Source organism: Haliaeetus albicilla, chromosome 11 (assembly GCF_947461875.1).
Source record: "Haliaeetus albicilla chromosome 11, bHalAlb1.1, whole genome shotgun sequence".
In the NCBI taxonomy this organism is placed as follows: Eukaryota; Metazoa; Chordata; class Aves; order Accipitriformes; family Accipitridae; genus Haliaeetus; species Haliaeetus albicilla.
Genome location: NC_091493.1, coordinates 25,482,458 through 25,502,464, shown reverse-complemented (window position 1 = coordinate 25,502,464; position 20,007 = coordinate 25,482,458). Strand labels below are relative to the sequence as shown.

At 63.5% G+C, this 20,007-nt stretch overlaps 3 protein-coding genes across 8 annotated transcripts in view; all 3 read right to left on the bottom strand.

Moving 5' to 3' along the window:
- Nucleotides 1–1,183: 1,183 nt before the first annotated feature.
- Nucleotides 1,184–6,628, bottom strand: PYROXD2 (pyridine nucleotide-disulphide oxidoreductase domain 2). Its single transcript, XM_069796743.1, has 16 exons — nucleotides 5,792–6,628; nucleotides 5,334–5,353; nucleotides 4,995–5,088; nucleotides 4,842–4,915; nucleotides 4,584–4,730; nucleotides 4,287–4,440; nucleotides 4,017–4,078; nucleotides 3,808–3,905; nucleotides 3,244–3,385; nucleotides 3,019–3,153; nucleotides 2,845–2,917; nucleotides 2,578–2,734; nucleotides 2,289–2,443; nucleotides 2,020–2,126; nucleotides 1,793–1,913; nucleotides 1,184–1,574 (listed from the first exon to the last, which is right to left on the bottom strand). Exons 1-16 carry the CDS (start codon nucleotides 5,967–5,969, stop codon nucleotides 1,504–1,506), a joined length of 1,788 nt encoding a protein of 595 aa, XP_069652844.1. The 5' UTR covers nucleotides 5,970–6,628; the 3' UTR covers nucleotides 1,184–1,503.
- A 557-nt stretch (nucleotides 6,629–7,185) lies between these two features.
- On the bottom strand, nucleotides 7,186–12,098 carry HPS1 (HPS1 biogenesis of lysosomal organelles complex 3 subunit 1). Of its 3 annotated transcripts, none has more exons than XM_069796741.1 (18): nucleotides 11,903–12,098; nucleotides 11,683–11,820; nucleotides 11,466–11,608; nucleotides 11,132–11,240; nucleotides 10,771–10,931; nucleotides 10,586–10,688; nucleotides 10,377–10,481; nucleotides 10,216–10,288; nucleotides 10,039–10,106; nucleotides 9,274–9,441; nucleotides 9,023–9,199; nucleotides 8,884–8,951; nucleotides 8,627–8,749; nucleotides 8,460–8,524; nucleotides 8,120–8,265; nucleotides 7,910–8,023; nucleotides 7,688–7,770; nucleotides 7,186–7,405 (listed from the first exon to the last, which is right to left on the bottom strand). In XM_069796741.1, the coding sequence occupies exons 1-18, from the start codon at nucleotides 11,999–12,001 to the stop codon at nucleotides 7,243–7,245; spliced, it is 2,106 nt and encodes a 701-aa protein (XP_069652842.1). In that variant the 5' UTR covers nucleotides 12,002–12,098; the 3' UTR covers nucleotides 7,186–7,242. The 3 variants fall into 3 exon arrangements, with proteins under 3 accessions (XP_069652842.1, XP_069652843.1, XP_069652841.1); XM_069796742.1 differs by having other exon boundaries at nucleotides 10,216–10,285; XM_069796740.1 differs by having other exon boundaries at nucleotides 10,377–10,485; nucleotides 10,587–10,688.
- Nucleotides 12,099–12,281: 183 nt separating this feature from the next.
- The window catches only part of HPSE2 (heparanase 2 (inactive)), a 113,560-nt gene continuing 105,834 nt past the window's right edge, over nucleotides 12,282–20,007 (bottom strand). For all 4 annotated transcript variants that reach the window (XM_069796738.1, XM_069796736.1, XM_069796737.1 and 1 more), the window contains 3 exons: nucleotides 14,452–14,597; nucleotides 13,305–13,451; nucleotides 12,282–13,222 (listed from right to left, as the gene is read on the bottom strand). In XM_069796738.1, coding sequence (XP_069652839.1) covers nucleotides 13,057–13,222; nucleotides 13,305–13,451; nucleotides 14,452–14,597 — 459 coding nt within the window. In that variant the 3' untranslated portion in view covers nucleotides 12,282–13,056. The remainder of the gene's footprint in view (nucleotides 13,223–13,304; nucleotides 13,452–14,451; nucleotides 14,598–20,007) is intronic.

The window sequence follows — 20,007 nt, the reverse complement described above, 5'->3', positions numbered from 1 at the left end:
TGACTCATTCGTGTCTCGACGTTTTGGAACTCAATTACCCAAGTGTGAGGCCAGGAGCACCCCTGAGCCCCCCCCCAAGGCAGATGCCGGCAGGGGTGCAGGGCGGGCGGGTGCTGGGTCCCACTCCCAGCTCTGCCTCTGCTCCTGGGGGCAGCAGGAAGAGGGCAGCGGGGGGGTCCGGTGGGCTCTCCCACCCCTGGGACCCGCCAGCCTTAACCCGCAGTAGTGGGGGCACTGCGTCCCGCTGCTCAGCGTGACCGTGGTAGGCTGGAGGTGCCCCCCCTCGCTGTCATCCCCCCTCGCTGCCACCCCTCGGGGCTCACTGGGTGCCGGCACCTGCAGCCCCCAGCAGCCAACAACGACAGCGGCTAAAAATACCGTGCCGGCAGCAGGGCAGCCCCGTGCGCGGGAAGCTGTGGGCAGCGGAGGGGGGGCGTGCGGGGCTATTCTCAGAGGGCTGCGGGACTATTCCTGGCCGGTCAATATTGATTCAGCCAGCTCAGGTGCAACAGCTCAGCCTGGCAGCACCGTATTTAGGGCTCGGTGGGAGGCGAGGCGGGTGGCTGAATCGGGAGCATTGTCCGAGGGAGGAAGAGGGCAGGGAGAGGATGTGAGCTCTGTAATCTTCAGCGAGCGGCTCCCGGCAGCAGCCCGGGAGAGGGGCACACCCCGGGCCTGCCGCCGGCGGAGGGGTGGCCAGCCAGAGCCGCTGGGCTGCACGGAGCGTCTGCCGTGGGGACGGAGGAAGGGGGCCAGAACACGTGCCGGCAGCTCCTGGCAGGATTTGGGGGGGTGTGGGGCACAGGGGGGCAGCTGCCAGTCCTGGCTCCGGCAGTCTCTGAGCTGCTGGGTGACTGGCTGCTGTACGCACGGACACCGAGGGCTCCAGGTAGCAAAGCAGGTCTCGGGCAGCTCCCTGGTTCCCCGCTTGTTCTAGGCACCTTGGAGCGGTCCAGGAGAGCCCGGGGCTGGGTGCCTCCAGCCAAATAGCTCTGCATGCTCCTGAGCCCGCATCAGAAAGCAGAGGAGAGGGCGAGAGGCTGGTTGCCCCCATTCACTGCTCTGGGACATGCCTGTCCCCTCTGGCAGCTCCCCCAGGGCTGCATCACCAGCCACAGTGCAGCCCCCCCACGCCAGCACGTTGGGAGCTGCACGAAGAGCTGAAAAACCACAGCGAGAGTGCTCAAAGTCAGACGCTGCGCCAGGGTTTATTTCCATAGGCGCAGGCAGGGGCTGAGCAAGACTCGTCATGGCTGCCCCGTGCCCAGGAGCCACCCAGGCAAGGCTGGGCTGCGGCAGGCTGGGAGCAGCCCGGTGTGCAAGGTGACAATAGCAACTGGGAGCACAAGGGACCCTGCAGCCTGCACACCCCAGCTCTTAGGGGATACTGCTGCCCTGTGGTGCCTGGGAAGCAAGTTGGGGATGGGCAGGGCTCTGCATGGGATCAACACTGCTCGCTGCAGCCACAACCCTGCATAGGTGAAGTCGGTGTCACCACTGCCATCACAGGCGCCTGAAGTCCTGGAGGGCCACCCGGGCAGCATTACGTCCTGCTGCTCCCATCACTCCTCCTCCTGCAAGAGACCAGAAATGGGGGGTGGTGGGCAGCTCCAGCCCCAGGAGATTGGGGCCCAGGGCTGCATCAGCGGAGCTGCCCCACGTCCCTGCCCATGCGAGGGCAGAGAGGGGAGTGGACACTCCCCCGCCCCATGCTGCCCTTGCACCTCTTCCACATGCCCCTGCCCTCCTCCTGCAGCCCCCCAGGAGGGTTCTGGCTCCCAGCCCTGCTCACCAGGGTGAGCTCCACTTCCACACAGGTACAAGCCCGGAACTGGGGACCGGTAGCCTGAGTAGGATGGTACCGGCCGGGCAAAGTACAGCTGGTCCAGAGACATCCCTCCGTGGAAGATGTTCTGCAAGCAGAGCTCTGTGTAAGCTGGCTGTGCCTGGCCCAGGGCTGTGTGCCCACCAGTGCTGGCACCAGAGTGATGCTCAGAGCTGAGCCTGCATGGTACCCACCCCCCCGGGCAGCCCGAAGATCCTCTCCAGGTCTGGTGGTGTCAGGATGTCCCTGCCGATGACGGATGCCTTGAATCCCGGGGCATAGGCTTCTATGCAGTCAAACACTAGAGGAGGATGGAGGGACTGGCCGGCAGGTTGGGGGGACATGTTGCCTGCCCCCTGAGCACCTCCAGGGTGGCTCTGCCCACAGGCAGGGACCAGCACTCCTGGTGTTACCTGCGTCTGTGTATGCGTTACGTACCCATGTCCACATATGCATTACATACCCGTGTCTGCGTATGCATTTCTGGCCTGCTCGTCCCAGGGCCGCCCACCCGCCAGCACAGAGGGGGTATACTGGGTGAAGAGGGACACGACGTGGCAGCCCCTTGGGGCCAGCCCTGGGTCCAGCGCCGAGGGGATGCAGAGCTCGATCATGGGCCTGGGGGAGCAGGGCATCAGCTGGGCAGGCAGAGGGGAGACCCAGCTACCCCAGACCTCTTCCGCCAGCACCACCCGCCATGGCTGCCCTACCCTTTCCCCAGGGCACTGAGCTGTGCCAGTGCAGGCTCCTACCTGCTGGAGGGGTGCCCGTGGGTGGCCTCAGTGAAAGCCTGGTGCAGGAGGTGGGTGCCCTCGCAGTTGAGATGGATGGAGCACTGGTGGTGGGGCAGGGGCTGGCCATCACGGGCATTGGGGGCAGCCAGGAAGCTGGGCAGCCGATCCACCGCCACTGGGCACAGGAGGGGGGGACAGGGGAAGCAGGGTGCAGCCTCTTGCTGAGCCCGGTGCCAGCGTCCCTCCAGCAGGGATGGCGATGGAGGTGGCCCCACCGGTACCTACCGTTGATCTTGGTGACAGGGGACCGTGTGTCAACCTGCTGGATCTGCTGGACAAAATCCTTCGGCAGCTGCTCCTGGGGTGGGAGATGCCGGTGCAGAGGCTGGCTGTGAGGGGGCACTGCGGCTGGGGGCACGCTGCCACACCAAGTCCCTACCAGCCCCACGTGCCCTGTACCTGGGGGATGAGCTCCAGGAAGGTGATTTGGGGGGAGGCGTTGGACAGCACCAGTTTGCTCCTCACCTCCGTCCCATCCTGCAGTGTGACGCCCTGTGCCTGACCGTCCCTGCCCAGCAGCACGTGGCACACCGCCTGGGCAAGCGGAGGGGACAGGACTTCACCAAGAGTATCCCGCTGCCTGCAGGCCAGCCAGGCAGCTCCCTGCACCCAGACACCCCGTACCTTCTCAGCAAAGATGTGGGCTCCCCGGGCAGCTGCTGCACAGGCGATGGCTTGGGACAGGGCCCCCATCCCACCAGCCACGTAGCCCCAGGCCCCCCGCTGTCCCTCCAGCTCACCCATCACATGGTGCAACAGCACGTACCTGCGGTGGCAGGACCACAGGTTAGCCTCTGGCCAAGGGGACGGGTCTGTCACCTGCATGGGCATAGTGAGGGTGGTGCCATGGCCCCCATAAGATGGGACCATGCCAGCTCATAGGATGCCAACTTAGTTACAGGGAGCACCCACCAGCCGGGACTTGGCCCAACCTGGGGACCAAGGTGTCCAAACAGCGAAGGGGCAGGTGGGGACCACTTGGGAGAGACATATAGCAGCGATGTGGGGCAGCCCCTTGCCCAGCCCCAACCCCTGGGCCTCCCCGGCAAGGCCGAGCAAGTGGCAGGAGGGAGAGGCAGTGGGGCAGGGCATGGGGTACTGGCGCGCAGCAGAACCAAGGAGCTGTTGGCACAGAGGATGGCATGAGGGGACGGTGCAGCCATGAGCCCCAGGGATAGGGACCCTCACCCGCTGCCAGGGGTGTGGGGACTGGCCATGGCTCCAATCACCGCGTCAGTAGCCAGCGTTGCCTTCAGGGGCTCCGACTCAAACCATTGATCCAGGATCTGGCCCAGGAAAAAAAGAGCACGAGGCTCAGGGTGGGGGGCTGCCACAGTGCCCTCACAGGCAGGCAGTGAGGCAGCCGGTGGCTCCACACCACTACTGCTGGCACTCACCTTGGAGATGGGGGCTGTGAGCACCTCGTAATAGCGGGGCAGCTGCTGCCCCAGTGCCAGCGCTGGGGATGGAGAAGAGGTGTGAGACTTGCCTGGCTGGGTTTTGGGGGTCAGGTGGTGGGACCAGGGTGGGCAAGCCTGCCAGAGCCTACCAGCCCAGCTGGTGCTCCTGAGAAGCCTGTGTCCTGGGAAGGGGCAGCTCTGCATTGCCTGCCCCAGGTGCAGGCAAATACCCTTTGCCATTGGGGGCTTTTGGCATCCCAGACGTACCTGCCCGCAGCAGGGGTTGGAGGGCTCGCAGGGCTCTGAGCCGCTGGAGCAGGGAGCCCTGCCCCAGGGCAGCTGTATCCACCGGTGGGACATCCAGCAGCGGGCTGAGGGCCGACACCAAGCCCCCCATGAACGCTTCGTACTCAGGGTAAGCCTGAAAAGGGGATAGAGGGGGGACAACAGGGACTGCGCCACAGTGGGTGCAATGGATACTCCACCCAGGAGCATCCCTGCCATTCCGTGGGCAGGGCAGCCCCTTGGGAGCTTTGCCATGCTGGGTGCATGCCCCTGTGGTACCTGGGCATCCTTCTGGGAGAATTGAGCGATCTGCCGTTGGGTCTGGGCCATGTTGTGCCCCAGAAGGAGGGAGCGGGGGGGGCTCCTGTCCTCCAGGAGCGGGGTGAAGGAGTAGGGGTCCCGCGGGAGCACCCTCAGACCATGCCGCTGCAAGACAAGGATGGCAGAACCCACCCTGCGGGGACAGCTTGGCAGCAGGCTCACCCTGTCAGCATGCCGGGAGGGGCTGGCAGCCCGGCGAGGGATGGGTGCTGGTACCTGCAGCTCCAGCTCGGTGTAGATCTGCGGCCGCAGCAGGCTGAGCAGGTATGATGCCCGGGAGAACTTGAAGCCTGGAAGATGTGGGACAGTGACGGGTGCCCGTGCCCAGGGCTGGCCAGGGACGGGGGGGCAAGGGTCGTGCAGGGGTACCTGGCACGATCTCCTCTGTGACGGCCGCGCCGCCCAGCACGTGGCGTTTCTCCAGCACGGCCGTGCGCACCCCTGCCTGCTGTAGGTAGGCAGCCTGCAGGGAGCATGGCATCACGCTGCCCATCCATACAGGTGGAAGGTATCTTCATCACCCCGAGCACCCTCTTGCACGTGGTGCCCCCCTCACCAGGGAGGGCCCCGCTCCCCACAGCCCTGTGGGAGCCCCCAGCCCCATAGGCACTGCCACCAAGACCCTCCCTTGCCCACAGCACAGACCCTCACAGGTTCCCCACTGTCCCCTGGGGACAGAGGAGACAGCACCCTGCTCTTGGTACTCACTGCCACCAGCCCGTTGTGCCCTGCAAGGAGAGAAGGAGGTGAGCAGAGCCCGACGTCAGGGCAGTCCCACAGCACAGAGCACCCTGCCACACCTGGGGCGCAGGGCTGCCACAACCCCCCAAATAACAGGGTTCTGGACACGGGGATGGAGGTGACAGGGAGCATCCTCCCCTGGCCCTACAGGCCTGGCCCTAACAATGCAGGGGAGGGGGGAAAGAGGAGCTCAAGGCAGATGCCCCAGCTGTGCCCTGCACGCTGGGGGGCTGCAATGTGTGCCTGGCCGTGCCAGAGTCCTGCATCCTCCCTGGCACAAGGAGCATGCCAGGGGTCTGCAACGTGCCCAGCACCTCTGTGGTCCCCATCTGGCCACCAGCCCTCCGCCTGCCCCGGGGGAAGGGCACCTGGGGGTCCCTGCTAGCTCCCCGCAGCCCGGCACTGGCTCCCTCGCCTTGCGTTACCTGCCCCGATCACCACCGCGTCGTACTCCCGCTGCAGCTGGTCTGCTGCCCCGGCATGGGCCAGCCGCGCTCCCGACAGCCCCGGGGAGAGATGCCAGACCCACAGCCAGTGGGAAGGGCAGCCCGTGCCCAGTCTTGCCCAGAGCCCAGCTACCCTCACCCCGCAGTGCCTGGCCATGGCTGCCCTGCGCCTGGCAGCCTGGACTTTGCTTTCGTGGCGGAACTTTTCCCAGAGCTTCCGGGCACGGGGAGGGGACGGGGGGGCCAAGGCAGGGGATGCCTTGGCACAGGGCCAGACACTGTGTCCCAGAGCTTGCGGGCACACACCAAGCACTGCCCTGCTGGTGCTGCCCACAGCAAGGTGGTCACCCTGGCAGAGTGTTGCTGGGGGCTTGCAGCAGGGCTGGAGACCAGCCCCAGTGCTGAGAAGGCGGCAGGGTCAGATCCTGCCTGGTGCTCAGCAGGCTGCCAGGTGCTCCCCAGCCTGTACCCCAGGAAGGTGCTGGGCAGGCAGGCAGGGCCTGAGAGCCCCCCCAGCCCCTGTTCTGCTCCAAGGAGGACCCAGGGGCACATGGCTGGGGTGATGGGCCAACAAACACTGCAGGACAGGAGCTTGGCTCCCCTCAAGCATGCAAGCCCCAAGCACAGCCCTGAGAGCAGTGGGAAAAGGGGCAGCTTGAGGGTGAGCTTGGCCCAAACTCAGCGCTGTGGCTCGGCAGGGCAAATTCCTGCCCAGCAGGACAGGGCAAAGGCCCTGCCATGGTCCAGTGCTCCCTGAACCATCGTCCCCAGCCCCAGCAAGTGGCACGGAGCAACAAGGGGCAGTGGGGACCGGAGTCCCTCTGGGCTGGCCTCATCCGCAGCTGTGCCCAGGGGGGTTTGCATGTGCAAATGTGCCTGGGAAACCCATAAGCTGCTTCAGCTTTACCCCCTGTTCACAGCTAAGCTCAGCCCTGTGGCTGACTGGTGGCTGGGAGCCCGGGTGCAGGGAGGGGGGTGCAGGACAGGCTGCACCTCCCCAGTGCCTGCCAAGCCCCCGAGGGCCCCACAGCTGCCATTTGGGGATGAGGGGGAAGGGGCACACCCCCCCAGCCATTCCTCTACATAGGTTTGGCTACACCATTTTGTTCTCCGGCCAAAGCCTGGCGGTGATGCCAAGCCAATGCTATAAATCCTGCTTTGGAAACGCGCTTTTCAGCGAGATGGTGATTTGCCAACAACCTCTCAGTCCCACTCTCCGCCTGTCCCTGGAGGCTGCTGGGTGCCAGCGAAGCCCGCGGGGAGCGGGGAGGCAGGCAGTGCCAGCCCCAGCCGGGCTGGAGAACAGGAAGGCTGCCTGTGGCCGCCTGCAGCCACAGCCGACGACGCACAGACACTGAGAAAGCAGCCCAGGCGCCGGGAACACCCACACACCCGCTTTAATCCCGGCCCCCGAGGTGGCTGGAGGCATGTCAGAGCAGGGGGATGCGGGAGGGCTCCCAGAGGCGCCGGGCCAAGTCGCAGGCCTGCTGGACCACGAGCTCAGAGGGGATGATGCCCAGGTGCACGGTCAGCAGCTCGTAGCACTTCACCACCTCTGCCTGGTGGTTCTTGCTGTAGTAGCGCAGCAGCTTCCTGGGGAGAAGAAGACAGGGGGCTTGGCAGGCACAGCGCAGACTGGCACCCCCTTTCTAACCACCTTCCTCCTAGAAAGTCCCTGGCAAGGACACAGCGCCCATCCACTGGCAGGACCATGGCAACAGGCTGGGGATATGGGCTGGTGCAACCCCGGTAACACCACAGCACTGGTACCACCCTGCAGCGACATCCCAGCGAGGACAGCATCACTCACAGTGACCCCCGTGCTAGCACAGCCCCAGGCCCTCGTGCCAAACCACAGGGCTGAGGACTGCTCACCTGTAGTAGTCTCCTGCCAGCATCCCAATGGGAGCAGAATCATCGGAGAGAACTGGCACCTCCATCACCTCCAGCTTGTAGCCCTAGGAAGAGATGACAGCAGAGGACAGGAGCAAGGAAGGGATCGCTGAGGAGCCGGAGCCGGCTGTGTCTACAGCCCTCTTCTCTGCCCCTAGAAGGTGCCAGGGGAGAGGGGCTCAGCCCCTTCCTGGCCCCACGTACCAGCTCATTCTCAAACCAGAGGAAGTAGGAGCAGCAGTAGTCACCATCCTGCAGGACGAGCGTTGTGTAGCCCTTCTGCAGGTATCGCCGGGCCAACGCGATCAGGGACCAGACCTGAGGGAAAGGGGCACCTGAAGCCTGAGCAGAAAACCCTCCAACTGTCACCCACTCCTGTGATCGCCATCCCACCCCTAGCCCCACGAGCAGTACCTTCTTCTTGATGAAGGTGGCCAGGGGACCCTTGCCCAGCTCTGAGCTAGACTTCTCTGTCAGACTGAGCGATGGTGCCATCATCTGTCCAGCTGTGCGGTCCACATAGATGAAGTGCACCAGGCCAGGAAAGTCCTCCAGGTATGTGGGATGGGTTAAGGGTGTCCAACAACTTTGGTACCCTTCCAGGACAGCCCGAGCCTTGGGGAAACCACCTTCACCCACCACACTTCTCCCCTTAAACCCAGTGCTGGGGGGACAGAGCCCCACTCCCACCTCTGCTACCCGCTTGGGGACCCCTCCTCACTGGGCTGGGTTCCCAGCCGCAGGGACGGGTATGACACCATGGTGATATTGCGCCTGCTCTTCACCAGCAGAAAGTCCCGCCAGTCCAGCAGCTTCTCCCTGCCGGGAAGAGGCGTGGTGAGAGGCTGGGACCCCCCAAGACCCACCACAGCTGAGTGTGGGGCAGCCCCCTGGGGATGCTGGCCACCCCCATGCACTCACCTCATCAGCTTCTGGGCACGGTCCCGCAGCCCCTGGGACAGGCTGTGGCCGGTGGAGGCCAGGAAGAGCTGGCGATACACAGAGCAGAGCTGCCGCTTCACGTTGGCCACTGCCTGCAGCAGCCTGAGCCGGGAGACACAGACGGTGCCAAGTTTGGCCCCTGGGTCCCCAGCGCCATAGGGACAGCCGTGCCGCCCCCCACGCTGGGAAAGGCCCCTGCCTGCCCTGGAGACTTTCCCTGGCCACCCCATACTCACTCCAGGGAGCTCCCAGGCTCGCTCCGGGAAAACATCTTGTTCTTGAAGTCTGCCCAGGTGTTCTGCAACTAGAGAGAGAGAGGGCTCAGTGTCAGGCTGCGGGGACAGCAGGACAGGATCCTCACATCCACACTCCCACCTGGATGTCCTGCCCGCTCAGCTTCTTCACAAACTTGTCCATCCGCTGCCGCAGCTCAGCCAGGAACGGGTAGGAGCGTGGGGCTCCCACCTCCGGCCCCTCTTCCAGCTTCCTCTCCAGCACCAGGAAACCATCCAGCAGCTGGTACAAGGTGACGGCCACCTGGGTCGTGGGGCCCTGCCAGGGAAGGGAGAGGTGGGTCAGCCAGGACTGAACCCGGCATCGCTTCCCTCACCTTAGAGGCAGCTCACCTTGGTCAGGAGGACGAGGGAGATGCCCGGCCAGAGCGGGAGGCAGTGCATGGTGTGCGGCAGCAAGGGGCAGTAACCCTCCCGCAGGTTGGCATCCAGGAAGATCCTTCTGGGGTTTGAAGCTTCAGGGACTAGAGGCCCCAAGGTCTGGAGCAAGTCCTCTGCCATCTGGGGAAAGATGGGAGATGCTCAGCCCCCCACGGGGATGAGACATCCTGCACCAACCCAGGATGCTCTGGAGGGACACAGCAATGCCCTGAAAGCTGCACCCAGGCACAAATGAACTGAAGTAGCTGGAGGGGCCACGTGGCAAAAGATCAGCAGTGGAGAAAGTGCCCAGAGACCCCAAAAGAGCAGCAGATAGAGGGGAAGCTGCTTGCAAAGGCAGAGGTTGCAAATGCCTTATGCTGAGGCTAGCGCCTGGTTGCAAAGTGTGTGAGGCTCTGCGGCATCTGTCAGGGAAGCAGCCCAGAAAGCCCAGAGGCAGCAGAGGGAGACACCAGACTGCTCTGAGGCAGCCCTGGCCCCTCTGTGCTGACAGCTCTGGACAGGGAGACTGTAAAGAATGTCTCAGAGAGAGTGGTCAGAGCTGTCACAGTCATGCACAACATGGGGGACACAGGGCACATCCCCAGTCCTAGAGCCTGGGGCACCCACAGCCGCAGCACAGCGAGGGACGAGTGATGAGGACCAGACACTGCAAAGAGCACCAGGACAGGCTGAGGAGGTGTGGCGCTGGGAGGGACTGCAGGACTCCTTGCTCACCTGGACATCTGCAGCGTCTGCCTCCGCAGTGCCCAGCATCTCAGCACCCTCCGACCAGCTCTCGCTGCCTGCAGGGAGCACAGCAGGTCGCCCTCCCTGCCAGCTCCCCACGCAGCCCCAAAGCCTCCGCAGGGCTGGGGGGCACGGGGCAGGGCTGCTGCCTGGCTGGGCACTCACCCGTGCTGTGCCTGCCTGGTGAGGGCTGAGGCGTGTAGTAGACCTCAGGCGCAGAGAGATCATCTGTGTCCTGCTGGCGAGAATGGCTGGGTCAGCAATGGGAGCGACGCAGGCAGTCCAGCCAGAGTCCCACCCGGCAGCTGCCAATCCTAGGGACTCACCTGATCATCCGAGTCCTTCTCTGCAGCTCCATGGGAGCCAGGGCCACTCATGGGGATGCTCTCACTTCTCTTGGGTCCCTGGGGCAGCAGCTTCCCTGCCGTGGCCTTCCGAAAAGAGGGAAGAAAAAAATCAAGCCCTGGCCACCAAGGCATCATCCTGCAGGGGCACCCCAACCTGCTGCCCCCCTCCCCCCCCAACTCTGGAGCACCTGGGGGCCGAGCTCCTCCTCGGTGCTCTGGCTGGGGTACAGGTCCTGCACCAGGAGGATGAGGACGAGCAGGTCGGCAGGGCGGATGGAGCTGGCGTTGCGGCTGTGGGCCAGAGAAGGGAAGGGTCATCCAGGAGGGCGAGCGGCTGCCCTTGGGAGGGCGGCGGGGATGGGGACGGGCGCACCTGGAGTAGAAGGCCAGCAGCTTGGTGTGCACCAGGAGGAAGGCATGGCCCACCTCGTCGCCGCCACGCTCGGGGCTGGTGTTGATGTGCTGCACCACCTGCCGCTCCAGGAACTCGATGCACTGCTCACACAGCTGAGGATGGATCAGCCGCTCCACAGCCTGGGGTGCAGGTTGGGGGGAAGGCTGCTGAGTCCCCCCAGACCCAGCCACGCAGCGCCGGGGGCAGGTCTGAGCTTCCACAGCTCCAGGGAGCTGCCCCAAAGTCCCCAGCCCAGAATCTTTCCCCACATGCCTGGACTCCATGCAGCCTCACATCCCCGGGATGCCCTGAAGGCGAGGGACACCCCGGGGCACGGTACCTCCACCACAAAGCTCTGGTCCTCCTCCCGCAGACGGCTGTAGGTCTCCAGCAGGCCCCGCAACAGGCTCCAGACACGCTCCCGCTGCTCCGAATCAGCCGGCCGCAACCTGCAACGGCCAGAGTGTGAGAGCCGAGAGCCAGCCATCACCTCCCTGGGTGGGACGGGCAGCCCAAAACCCAGCTGCAGCCCAGCAGGCAAGGGGTCCTGCTGCAAAGGGGGGTCCCAGCTTGGAGACACCCATTCCCACCCCCCCGGGGCTGCATGAAGGCACCACTTGGCAGCTGCCCTGGCACCCCGGCGTGCCAGCCCGTGCCAGCCCATGCCCGCTCACTCCTTGCGGATGAGGTGGGAGTCGAGGGTGACGAGGCCACAGTGAGCCTCCACCAAGCGCCGCAGCACGAACAGCGTCCGGCGCAGGTCGTCCTCGCTCTCTGTCCCGTCGCCGTTCACCGCGATGTACAGGCAGTCCCCAAACTGCAACCGGCGAGCGGGGTCAGGTGGGGGCCAGCCGGGGCACCCCGGTCCCCGGTCCCCGGTCCCGGCCCTACCATGTGCAGGACGTGGAGGTGCCGCCCGCGCTCGGTCGCGAAGCAGGTGTAGGTGTCGGCGAGCTTCTCCAGCAGTGCGGCGCAGGAGATGATGAGCGGGGCGAAGAGGGTGTTGAGGCTGTCCTCCAGCGCCGGGCCCTGGGGCACACGCTCCCGGGTCAGCGCCCACGCACGACCGCGCACCCCCTCCCCGCACCCGCGCCGCCCCGTCCCGCCCCACCTGGCCGGCGTGGGGCGGCCGCAGCCGGCGGAGGAAGGCGGCATCGGCCCAGTAGAAGAGCAGCTCGGCCGCGGTGCTGGCGATCAGGACGCAGCGCATGGCCCGGCCCGACCCGCGGCAGCAGCGATCGGCGGCGGCGGCAGCGGGGGGCACCGGGACCGCGCGGCTCCGCCCGCCCCGCGCCGCTTCCTGCTCTGCCGCGCGTGACCGCCGCGCCCACGCGCGCAGCGCCCCCGGCGGCCCGGCGCGGCCCTGCACCGCGGCACCCTGCCCGCCCCGGCCCCCGGCCCCGGCCCCGGCCCCCGGTCCCCGGTCCCCGGCCCCCGTCCTGCCCCGCTCCCGGCCCGTGGCGGACAGAAGACGCCGGCGCGGTTGACAGCCCAACTTTATTTACACCTCCGGTAGCACCTCGGCGCGTCCCGGCTGCTCCCGCCCGCCACACCGCCCCTCTCCCGGGCAGAACACACTCACGGCCCGGCGGCCGCTGGGGCTGACCGCCGGCCCCGCCTCCCGCCGCTCCGCCCCGCCTCGGGCCGTATAATTTAATTATCAACATTTCCAGCGGCGGACCCTCGAGCACCGCCCCGGGGCGGACCCCGGCGCCCCTTCTCCCGGCCCGCCCTGCCCGCGGCATCCCCGCGTCGGTCCCGGCCGGGCTGGCGGCAGCCCGGCGGCAGCAGAGGGAGCTGCTTCCATGCGCTTGCTGCACCGGCAGCGCTGACCGGCGCCCGAGAAGGCGCAGAGGAGAGGGGGACCCGGCTGCGGGAGGGGTCACCCTGAGGGGCAGCGGGACTTGGGGGGGCCGGGGAGGGTGCCCAGCCCAGGCCTCCGCACCCCAGCCCTCCCCAGCAGCCGGTGGGCACCGGACCCCGGGTGCTTCTCGCAGCTTGTGGGACGGATCGCGGCAGGCCCTGCCAGTTCGCCGTCGCACCGCTCTGGCGGGATGGTGGCCAGGGCCAAGCGGAGCTCTGCGGTCACCGGGCGGGAGAGGGTGCCAAGCCGGAGGGCATCCAGGGTGTGAGGACGAGGGCATGGCGCGGTGCCTGCCCGATGCGGCCCTGCTGCGAGGCTGTGCGGGCTGCCGAGGAGGCAGCGTGTCCTGGGGAGTGCGTGGAGGCAGAAGCGGGGCCGGCGGGTCCGTTCTGGGCCGTGGGCTATCGGTACCGGCAGGCCAGCGCGTTCACGTTCTTCACCACGTAGAAGCTCATGGTCAGCGGGGGGATGACCAGGGTGCGGCCGGCCCGCAGCGGACGAGGCTTTAGCTCGGGCAGGGTCCCATCGTCCACCATGGCCAGTGGCTGCCCGTTGAGCTGGACCAACCTGCGGGACCAGGACAGGGTGAGGGTGGTGGCATCGAGGACGGGGTGGCAGTGGCAGCCCCAGCCGCCAGCATCGCACTTACTTAGAGTGGAGCCCGTCCTTGCCGTAGGGCTGCAGCAGGTACTGGTGGACGATCTTATCCCGCAGCGTCCCCGCCAACTTGATTTTCTTCCGGGACCGATGTAGGTTGATGATGTAAAGGGTGATGGACCCCCGGACGTAGTTGTGGCTGCAAAGGGGAGAGCGGGAGCTGAGGGGGACATTGGCACATGCCCCGGGAGCAACCGCCTCCAAGAAGTGGTTTGGGGGTCTCTGCAAGAACTGGCCTCGTGCAGCCATCCGGAGGGGACGTTACTGTCCTGGCTGCCCTTCCACAGGGAGATGCCACCTCCCCATCACGAAGCCCGGCTCCGCAATGATGCCTTTTCAGTCTCCCCCTCCCCTCCTCAGCCAGCGGTGGCATGGCTCAAGGGGGTGCCGTGCCAGTGTCTGGAGCTAAGGGGGTGGCGGTCCCAGGGCAGCCCCCCCGGGGCCTCACAAGGAGGAGGCTGAGAACGGAGGGGAGCTCTGTGCGCAAGTGGCGTCTGCCCCCGCCGCCCTGGGCACCTAACTGACAGGTCCAGACACTGATCCTCTGTCCCTGCCTAATCAGGCAGCCCCAAACAAAGGCTATAAAGCACTTTGCACCTGTCAGTTACTGGACAAGGTTTCCTACCGAGCTGGAGGCATGTTGAAAGCATCTGGACTGTGTAAAGAAACAGACTCTCCTCCTCCACAATAGCAACTTGTGTCTGCGGAGGAGGTGGCCGCCCCCACCCCAGCTTGCTGGGGCGCTTTCAAAGACCTTATCAGCGAAACAATAACCAGGCCGGGCTCCCCGGCAGCGCGGCCCGGCGGGTAACCCGACCGACTGGGGGCCCCTCGTGTGAAATCCACTCCCTTGATCTCTGCTGCTGGGGCTGCTCGGCAGCCACCGCACCGGCCCCGGCCGGCCCCGTTCCCAGGCGCGGGCTTGCCATGACTTTCATCGGAGGCATCACTGTTCCTGTGCGCTCCCTCCACCACCACAGCAGCCAGAGCAGTGCCCGAGCGAGTCCCCTGGGAAGCCAACCTGCTTTGCCGGAGCCAAACCCTGGGCTCCTGCCCCAGCATGTCCTCAGTGGTCCCCAAGTCCTGGGGGTCCTGCTTATCCCCACCCTGCAGCCCCCAGCCTCCCTCGCTCTGCTTACTTGTGGTAGCTGGTGCAGTGGGCGTAAATACGGAGCTTGTCGCGAATGACCCTGCCGGGCCGGGGTTTCCTCTGGAGACCGGCCACGTGGATCGCCAGGACCTTGGGACCGATGAGGCGCTTGTAGAGCAGGGAGAGCCAGTAGTCCTGGGGGGCAGAGGGGAGAGTCAGCAGCACAACGGTCCCCCCGACTCACAGCAGGAGCGGGCAGGAGAGGCTGGCTTCCCTGCTTACAGCCTAGCAAAATTTTGGGTGTTGGGGTGAAAATGTGTGCCAGATGTCTGCCTTGGGGTGAGCTTTTTTTATGCAGTCCAAGCCAAAATGGCATCGCTGTTTCCAGGAAAGAGATTAAGGGAGGAATACATTGCTTTGCCCATGCTGAGAGACACCGATACCCTCTAAAGGAGCTCAGCTTTTAGCTGGGCTGCAGAGCGTGGGGAGCGGCATGGATGCCCTTGCGTGTTCCCACGGACCTGCATGTAGCCATGCTGCGGACCTGTGTACTAGCTCCAGCTGATGCACGCAGGATGGTGATGTCTCTGGAGCAGGCAGGCCACCCTCTAGCCCTCTCTCTACATGGGGCTGGAGCACACCAGAGCTCTCCTGTGCTCTCTAGCTCTGTTCATGGCACGCTGGCTTTGGTGACTGCTGAGGGTGCTCCACTTCCCAGAGGTATTTCTTCCATTTTAAAGCCTCCCGTGGAGTTAAGCACCCATGAACACAGCACAGGGAAGCTAAGCACTCAAGAAATAGGAAATGTTTAGCCCCTGCACACATGCGTTAATGATGCAGCCTTTAATTACGTCACCGCATACTACTTTTTCCCACAGGGCACAGCCTCGCTCGGCACACAGGATGGGCCCCAAGCCCCAGGGAGGGGGGTGAGGCTGTGCGGTGACGGAGGCCGCTGCCGGCAGGGCCCCCCACTCATCCGCTGCAGAAGCTGGGAGGTGTGCAGTAAATGAAGCAGGGTTGTGGGAAGGGAAAGGGCAGGCTCAGGCGCTCGCCTGCCGTTCTGCAGGATGGGGCTGTGGCCCTGCTTCTGCTCTGGGCACCCCGGCTGATGCTGGGGAGACAGAGCCTCTTGGGCTGCTTCTGTGGGTGCGCTGGGCACCGCCTGGGTGCTGGGGCACTTTTACACATACGAGCACTCTGGATAAATCCCCTCTGCGCAACCCAGACTGGCTGCCCCAGAGAGACCATGTGCCTCAGGCAACTGTGATGATCCCCCAACCCCACTGGCAATGTCAAACGCCCAGCAGCGATGGTCACACTGGCACCAGGGACTGCTCTGCCCAGCAACGTCTGGCCCGTTTCCACTGCTGTTGTGGAAAGGAGCACAGATCAAGCACCCCATGGCCCTGCACACTGCCTGGGGAGGCACGAGGAAAACCCTGTGTGGTCAGCATAGTGCCAGGAAGGGGTCTGCCACCCCAGAGGGGTATGTGGGGGAAATGGGGTCTCCAGGGCCTCAGGCTACAGGGCAGGATGGGCAGGTGGAAGCACAGATCCCTTGTACAGGTACAGGTATCCATCCCATGGGTGGGAAGCCCTCACACAGCCACCAGTTAACGTGCATTTTGGATTAAGAGGCCAGCAGGTGAAACGGAGCATTAATGCAGCAGAGACCGGCACAAGGTGAACACCCGCCGGCCAGACTGAACTGCTGGCCCCATCCTCTCTCCAGCCCAGCTCAGCAGAAGCTGACCTGTGCCAGCAGCGCTGGGCCGGCCTGGCAAAGCGAGATCCAAACCCACTTCCCACTTTCTGGGAAGCTGTTGCCACAATGCTGGAGGAAAAGCTGCCTCCTGCTCTCCTCTCGCTGCTCCCAGCCAAAACCACGGGGCTTTGTGCCACACCAGCCTGGTAAATGTTTCCCCTGCAAACCCCGGGCCCCGGAGGAGACGCGAGGGTGAAGGGAGAGGCTTGTGCACTCTGGGGAGGCTCAGGCTGTGGGGCCGAAGCTCCCGGGGAGGACGAGCTGCAGTTGCTCGATACCGCAGACACGTGCCTTCCCCGAGGTGCGTGCCATCGTCCCTGTGCCTGCTGGCTGGCGGTGCTGCCCCACACCCTGGGGATGTCCCTGCCTGCACCACGCTGCAGGGGCTGTGCCAGCCCACCCTGCTTGGGCTCACAGCAGGCGGGAGAAGCAGCGCCCAGCACACTGCCGGCTCCCTGGTGAGCCACGGCGATTAGCAGGCGTCATTAGATGAGTAATTACTTGAGTTTATGTCGAGGCCAAAGGTGAGCACAGATTGCAGTGTTTAGCCGCACGGTCGTGAGTTAAAATAAATGAGTTCAGTGCCCCCAGCTACCTGTCAGCTCAGGCTCTTAGGTCTTTCTAGCGGTCCCAGTGGGGTTTCTCACCTCCTCTCCATATTTCCACTGATGAGATGCTGCTTTTGCCTACAAGTTATGGGAGTGGTAGAGGCCAGAGACATCGTGGCCACCCCGAAATTTCCATATGGGTCTCAAGAGCTGTTCTGCAGGGGGCTTGCGATGGCCTTGTCAAGTTGGGGAATTGGCACCAGCAGCTCCAGCCTCCGGCTGAGCACCCACCCCTCCAGGCAGGGTAGTTCCCTGGGGTTTGCTGCTTTGATGCCAGCATCTCTCTGCTCTCAAGGCTCAGCAGCAGCAAGGTTTGCAATGTGGGGGTGCAGAGAGCTACCCAGCCCCACGACCTGCCCCCGTTGCTGCCAAGTCTCACATGTTGGCATACACTCTTCCCAAGGGTGCTCTGACAAACCCTGCTCCCCTGCAGAGCTGGGGGAGCTGAGCCCGGGGCCCCTGCTGTGGCAGCTCACAGGCAGAGCCATTCAGCATCTCCTGGGCTGGGCACAAGGACAGATGCTTGACTCTCTGGGAAGCATTGGCCACATTTTTCGGCTTCTGATCCAGCTAAGGGTACACAGCTTTTCTGGGAAAAACCGTGCAGATGCCATGAGACAGGTAAGGCAGGCAGCAGTGATGCAGGGTGAGCTGTTCTGCAAAGTGTGAGATGACCACGGCTGACCGTAGAGTATTTTGGTGCAGGCAATGCCCCCAGGGCAGCGTGGGGACTGATTTGTCCCTCCAGCATCTGCAGGAGGCGAGGGGAGAGCAGTGATTTTACCTTGCCTTGCTGGCAAAGCTAGCTCCAAAGTCTCTGTTTCGAGAAGGATGTGGAAATACCAAAGAGAGTTCAAAGGAGGGCCAGAAAAATGACCCCGGGGCTGGAAAAGGAGTCGTCAGTGCCGGCCTCGAGCTCTTCAGCTTACTGCAGGGAAGCACTGAAGACAGCTGCAGCTTTTCGCGTCATCACAAGCCCACTTGCAGCAGGGGCCAAAATCACGTTACTCACAATAAATTACCAGGAGCTGGTGACACTGAGCATTTGGATGATGAATTACACACGCACCTAGCATTGCGGAAACAAACCTGCCGGGTGCAGGCACTTCACCCGGCTGGGCCGGTGCTCTGGGGCTGCTCCTACCACCGGCATGAGCGAACCCCAGTTAAAATCACACTAGGGCTCCTGGGCACCTGCAGCTACTGGCTCCTGTTCAAATGGTGACCAGCTTGGGAAGCAGTTGCTCTTGAAAACCAGCTTGGCTGCAACCAGGGTGGCTTTTCCACCCATCAGTGACCTCTTCTGGACCCCTGACAGCAGCTGGCACCCCTCCCATATGACAAACCCTGTGTGAGTGTGGCCCCCAGGCTAGCAGTGCCCAATTGCCCCTTGCAAAGACAAGTGCCCGCTTTGCAGTGCGGTGCCGGGCATCCCGGCGGAGGCAGCCCCGGCAATGCCTAGGGAGATAAGTGGCTCCAACCAGTGCAACCGCAGAAAGGATTTGGCTTTTGGAGTCACAGAGGGCTCCCGTTGTGAGGGCTTAGCCAGCAATACAGCTGTAGCGGTAGAGGAGGAATAGCAGACAGGAATCTGGTCTGCTGTTAGTCCCCTGGGAATCAAGGGAGCCTTCTTGCTTTAATTACTTTGCAGGCCCATTAAGCAGTGCTGCCACTGCAGCCCTCAGAGCTGCAGGCGAGGAGCACCTGAAGGCAGAGCTGTCCTGCGCCTCAAGGAGGTCTCCTGGCTGGGACCCCTGATTTATGGGCAAGAGAGGCGCTTGTCTCAAGCGAGCTGATGTGCAGAGCTCAGGCCAGCCACATCTTCTGAGCTCCATGGGGCCAGTGAAGACACACGAGCTTTCTGCTAGACAGGGAAAGCCCAGAGGGTTCCACTTGATCTCTTTGCACATTTTAATTCATTGCAGGAGCTTTTAGAGACTTCAGCTTTTGGAAACAAGGCTGATTAGGCAGACCTTCAGACAGACCTATTAACCAGACCCTCCCATCTCAGGAGTCATCAGGAAGGGTGCAGGAGCGTATCCCCACGCTCTCTCCTAGAGGCAGCAAAGCAGCTTTACAGCCCACCTGAGTTTGTTCAGCTCCGTGCTCACCACATTGAGAAGACGTTGCCATAACCAGAAAACCGGAGTAACGGAGCCGTAGCCCTTTGGTCTTCCGGGGGCTGTAACCAGCAAAGGCAGCCGAACTTCAAATGAGCTGGCTGCCGACCCTGCGGTGCACAGCCTCCTCTGGCAGGGGCTGCCGGGGCATGGCTCTCTGTCCCCGTGTCGCCGGCAGCATCAGCTGGCTGCTGCCCACCCTCCTCCTCTTCCTCTTGCCTCTTCCTTCTTCTGAAGCTACGCAAGCTCTTCCTCCATCCCTCAGGCACGCTCAAGTTTCAACAGTGATATAGATTGCTCCATTCCTGCACCTTCATCTGCGTTTTTCCACAGTCCAAGCAACCTGTATGGAGATAAGGGCTGGCTGGTCTGCCTTCCCGTACATCACAGGACAGAGAGGTTTGCTCTTTTATCCCTCTGCTGAGCCTGATGGCTCGTTTTTGGCAAAAGCATCTTCCAGAAAAGTAGTGATTGTGGTTGTGAGTGCTTGGAGGGACGGAGAAGCCGCCACTTCCCAGGGAGTCTGTTCCAGCGGTTAAACATCCGCACTGTTAACAATCCCACTCCTTATTTTCAGCTTGAATTTGTCTGGCTTCAGCTTCCAACCAGTGGTTCTTGTTCTTTCTTTTTCCACTAGATTAAAGAGATCCTCAGCATCCAAAGCTTTCTCCCTGCGGAGGTCCTTACATCCTGTTCAAACCACGGCTGGTTGTTCCTTCAGCAAGTCTGGACTTTATGCTGCTTTTAACATTATCCCAGAGTTTTATGTGCTTCTTGGACTGTGGGAGTTCGAGGCTTTCTCACCCAAATCCTGTGCAAGGTCCTTCAACAAGCAGAGTGGGGCAGAGCCTCTCCCCAAAGGGAACATTTGCTGAAGTCAAAATGATCAGCTCTGGGAGTGGGCACTGATGCTGTCCTCACATGCTCGCATGCACCCACCCTCAGGGCTGTGATCTGTTTGCCATTTCGCATGTGCACCCTCCTTGTGTGGAGGTCCTGAAGAGCTGAGGACTTGGTGAGCTGTCTCCTACATTTGCTGCCGTACTGGTGCAATTTGCGGGTGTGCCCTGAGCATCATGGGGGACACTCCAGAGAGGGTCTGTGAATGG

Coding starts and splice junctions, on each gene's coding strand:
- HPS1 (XM_069796740.1), bottom strand. CDS start 12,001: ATGCGCTGCGTCCTGATCGCCAGCACCGCGGCCGAGCTGCTCTTCTAC. Junction 11,609..11,682: donor ACCTCCACGTCCTGCACATG/GTAGGGCCGGGA, acceptor CGCCGGTTGCAG/TTTGGGGACTGCCTGTACAT. Junction 8,952..9,022: donor TGAGCGGGCAGGACATCCAG/GTGGGAGTGTGG, acceptor CTCTCTCTCTAG/TTGCAGAACACCTGGGCAGA.
- PYROXD2 (XM_069796743.1), bottom strand. CDS start 5,969: ATGGCCAGGCACTGCGGGGTGAGGGTAGCTGGGCTCTGGGCAAGACTG. Junction 4,916..4,994: donor CACAGAGGAGATCGTGCCAG/GTACCCCTGCAC, acceptor CACATCTTCCAG/GCTTCAAGTTCTCCCGGGCA. Junction 1,914..2,019: donor TCTTCGGGCTGCCCGGGGGG/GTGGGTACCATG, acceptor CTCTGCTTGCAG/AACATCTTCCACGGAGGGAT.